This window comes from Mastomys coucha, unplaced genomic scaffold, assembly GCF_008632895.1.
Source record: "Mastomys coucha isolate ucsf_1 unplaced genomic scaffold, UCSF_Mcou_1 pScaffold16, whole genome shotgun sequence".
In the NCBI taxonomy this organism is placed as follows: Eukaryota; Metazoa; Chordata; class Mammalia; order Rodentia; family Muridae; genus Mastomys; species Mastomys coucha.
This window is the reverse complement of record NW_022196898.1, coordinates 77721023-77724831: the sequence shown is the minus strand read 5'-3', so window position 1 is coordinate 77724831 and position 3809 is coordinate 77721023. Positions and strand designations below refer to the sequence as shown.

Genomic DNA, 3809 nt, shown 5'->3' with positions numbered 1-3809 from the left:
AAAAAAAAAAAAAAGTTCACTCCCTAGTCTTTATTGTCTTCAACTTCTATTCCCTCCGATGTGGGCATGACTCCTCACCTTGACTTTAGTACATTAACTATTCTCCCTGAGTCTTGGCCTCCTCATCTATAAAAGTAACTCAGTAGAAGTTCATTTTTCTGGGCTGTTATGAAAACTAGAGAGTACGTCTCTTACATTAAGAAACTATTCGATAAATAGCTCATCCTACTCCACAGAAGCTTCTTCCTGTGGGGGTGGGGAACCAACAACAAGTTATAAATTTTATTATTTCTTTCCATCCTACCTGGAAAACCCCTTCAGGAACTTGGGTCTATCAAAAGCTATTAAGGCAAACACAAACAACATAACGTTATTTTTTCTCCCCCCCCCCCCCATGGGCCTTTGGCTCTATTCCTGAGACTGTCAACAAGAGTGTCAACTTCAAGGGGTGGGCATCTGTCCACAGGAACTGAGCTGAGGTCACAGGCCTGTCTAGCTCTGTCCTACAAACAGATGTCTTTGTGACAACTCTTAGTCACAGTGGGCCACAGCTAGAGTCAAACCAGGTGGGAAGTACTGTATCTCCTTTCTAATCCTTGGCTGGCCCGCTCATTCTCTAAGACAATATCTCACTGACTGTATTTCAACATGGCTCTCTCCAGGATACAGTGTCTTTATTTTTGGAATGCCTGGTTATTACACAAGCAGAAGGAAGTGTCTCCGGAATAGAGATTATTCGGTTCCATGTGCTGGAAGGTACATACCTTCCCAGAGTTACTGCTTAAGAAGCCAGGTAAAATCTGATGTGATGTGAGGCTCTAGTGGCGGTGAGAGGGTAAAGCAGCTGCTACTGAGAGCCAGCCAAAAAAGAAAAAAAAAAAGCCAAGGAAATCCCATTTAAATTGTCCAGTTATGGTGAGAAACGTCCCACTGTAATCTTCCAAGATAACGCAAGACCAATTCTAAACATGTTAGCCTCCTTCCAGATCTAGTGATTAGGTTACACTGAACATCAAGAACTGTATCTTCACAGAGAACCGAACTCACGGCAGCAGAGGCCATTTTTCAGCTTTTTACCAAATTCAGTAAGAATCCAGAAAATTCAACTCGAACTGCTGTAAATACAGTTAGAAAAAAATAAACCCAGTACATACCAAAAGCACTGGACTCCAAGGGGTGTGGTCAGTGACTATCAGCACCAGGTGTCTGCAGAATTTAAATAATCCCAAGCAGTGGTGAGGTGATTATGTATCTAATCCTCTGATGGAGATGTGACTTCCTTAAATATCTTACTCCTGAGGTCTGTCCCAACTTAAAACAACTAAGAACGAAAGCCACATTTTCAAATCTGGACTCCTTGATTTTTCTTCTAACATAAGAGGAGGTAGCTTAAATTTTCAGATATTCACATATAACTATGTATGTTTATATTTTCTCTGTGTGTTGGGGGCTAAACCCAGGGTCTCGTACCCATTAGGCTAGTATTCTAAAACTGAGCTACATCAAGATCTCCAACCTTTTTTTTAAAAAAAACTTTTTGATTTTAAGACTGCCAGGACTATACAGAGAAACCCTGTATAACCCTGAAAAAAAAAAAGACTGAACCTTACTACGCTGTAACCTAGGCAGGCACTGAATTTGCAATCCTTAAAACATAAAAACATAAGAACCTGTCCAGAGAGGGCATTGAGATTGCAATAGCCTTAGCCTTCTGTGTAGCTGGGATAAGAGGCTTTCTGTTTTTATTTTTATTTTTTGTTTTTGTTTTGCCATCTTTTAAGCACTGTTTTCTCAGTCGAAAGCCATTATTTGAAAAGGTATATATTTCCAGTATGGTGAGGAATGTAATTGGATATATAATTGTGCCTTGGGCCAGTGAGATGGCTCTGTGGGTAAAGGCACTTGTCACACACAAAGCCTGGCTTTGATCCTTAGGGTCCACTTGGTAGAATTACAAAGATAACTCCTGCAATCTGCTCTCGGATTTCCATACAAGTGCTATTGAACACACACACTAAATTTAACTTTAAAAAAAGAAAAAAAAAGGTTTTAAGTGTGTATGCTATACAACCTGGTGTTTGTATTTTAAACTGATGTGTAAGATGGCAGCTGTGTTGGCTGTGGCAATAATTCAGGATATTAAAAAATTCAGGAACAAGTCTTCCCATACACAACCACTCACCACTTAACAGACAGAATTGTGTTGTTTGACAACTTCCTCTATTGCACTTACCCAAACTGAAATGGCTACATCATCAATAAATGACGTAGTCTTGTGAGATCTCCATCCTGCATGACGTGATCTGTCCTTGACCAAATGGCACTATGCAACACCTAACCATATAAAGCACCAAGTATCATATTCTTAAACATTAAATGAAATGTAAAAGAATCACTTAACATGAAACTAAACTGTTCATAATAAATGAATTACAGTGTTTATCTGGAAAAAACACTAACACTCGTGGGGTTTTATGACGTATACTCCTGAATCCACTCAATGTTTCCAATGGCCATCATCCAAGACCTTTTAAATTGTTAAATCTACAGATAAATACCAAGTCTCAGAGGTCTGTGAATGGAGAGTTACAATTACCCTGGCTGGATGGGGGGTGGGGACAGTGATATTCAATAATGTCTCTCTCTCCTATTCTCGTAGGTATTGTCATTGAACAGTTCCCTAAAACTTCACAGGAATCCAGTAAAAAACATAAGAACCTGTCCAGAGAGGGCATTGAGATTGCAATAGCTCATAATGGGAGTTCAAGAATAAAGAATAGCTTTAGTGTTCATCTTCTGCCTTCAGGACAGGGGAGAGAGCCTCGTTGATAAGACAGAATACAAGCCTGTGAGGAGGTAAAGGTTATTTGCACATCTGTTTACCAAAGGCACACGACAAACCTGTACTGGGTAAGCATTAGACACCAGGGAATTCAGTATCTTAGGAGTTCAAGAGTCAATTTTACCACCACCAAAACAAACAAACAAACAAACAAACCATGACAGTGTTTAATAAGATCACAAAAGACTTCAATCTGAGACCCCGGGAGCTCTGTCTTTATATACCATCCTACCATCCTGCCTATATTATTCATGGTGATCACCCTGAGCTTCCTCGCTTCCCCATAGCAGACCTTAGCATGCTGCATAAAACAATATTTAGGGCTTTTCTGCCATCTTTTGGACTGAGACATGTTGGTTTTATTAAAACAGCTTGGGTCTGCAGTCTTTCTTCACTATTATTACAGGTAGACTTGACAGCACAAGACACCCCCCCCCTTTTTTTTCTTTTTCCAGAGTTCTGCTGTGAAGGAAGCATTGTTAAATGAGGTCCATTTTACCTGCTGGGCAGTTGCACTCTGAAGGTGCTTCCCTGGCGGTTCTTATTTTAGCCATATGTTCATAGGATTTCTGTAGGGAAAGCAGAGGGGTTGACACAGTATCAGTAGCACTGAGGAGAACTGGACTCTCCGGGGCTCTCTGACCACATGCCTACTTCGCCAGCATCTGATAGCCTGCATAAGGAATATTTACATATGTACTTGGACTCTTGTCAAAAAGTAACAGAATCCAAGTCCTAAAATAAGACAATGACCACTGACATGGTAGCAGGATTGCAGGGTTTGGCTAACATCTTTCTCTGGTCCTCAGTTACCACCAACCCCTCCTTCAGCCCAAGCATAGACAAGTTAGTGCAAATGCCAGGCAGTGATACATGGCAGGTCCAAAGACACTGGCCAAGAGTGCATGCGTGATTGTTAACTCTACACAGCCTCTCCATTGGAAGTAAATTTAAGAGAAAAAAAAAA

The 3809-nt window shown here is 40.6% G+C and overlaps 1 protein-coding gene across 21 annotated transcripts in view; it reads right to left on the bottom strand.

Moving 5' to 3' along the window:
• Col25a1 (collagen type XXV alpha 1 chain) overlaps positions 1-3809 on the bottom strand; it is a 407882-nt gene that overhangs the window by 402394 nt on the left and 1679 nt on the right. For all 21 annotated transcript variants that reach the window (XM_031375495.1, XM_031375508.1, XM_031375504.1 and 18 more), the window contains exon 2: positions 3342-3411. In XM_031375495.1, coding sequence (XP_031231355.1) covers positions 3342-3411 — 70 coding nt within the window. The remainder of the gene's footprint in view (positions 1-3341; positions 3412-3809) is intronic.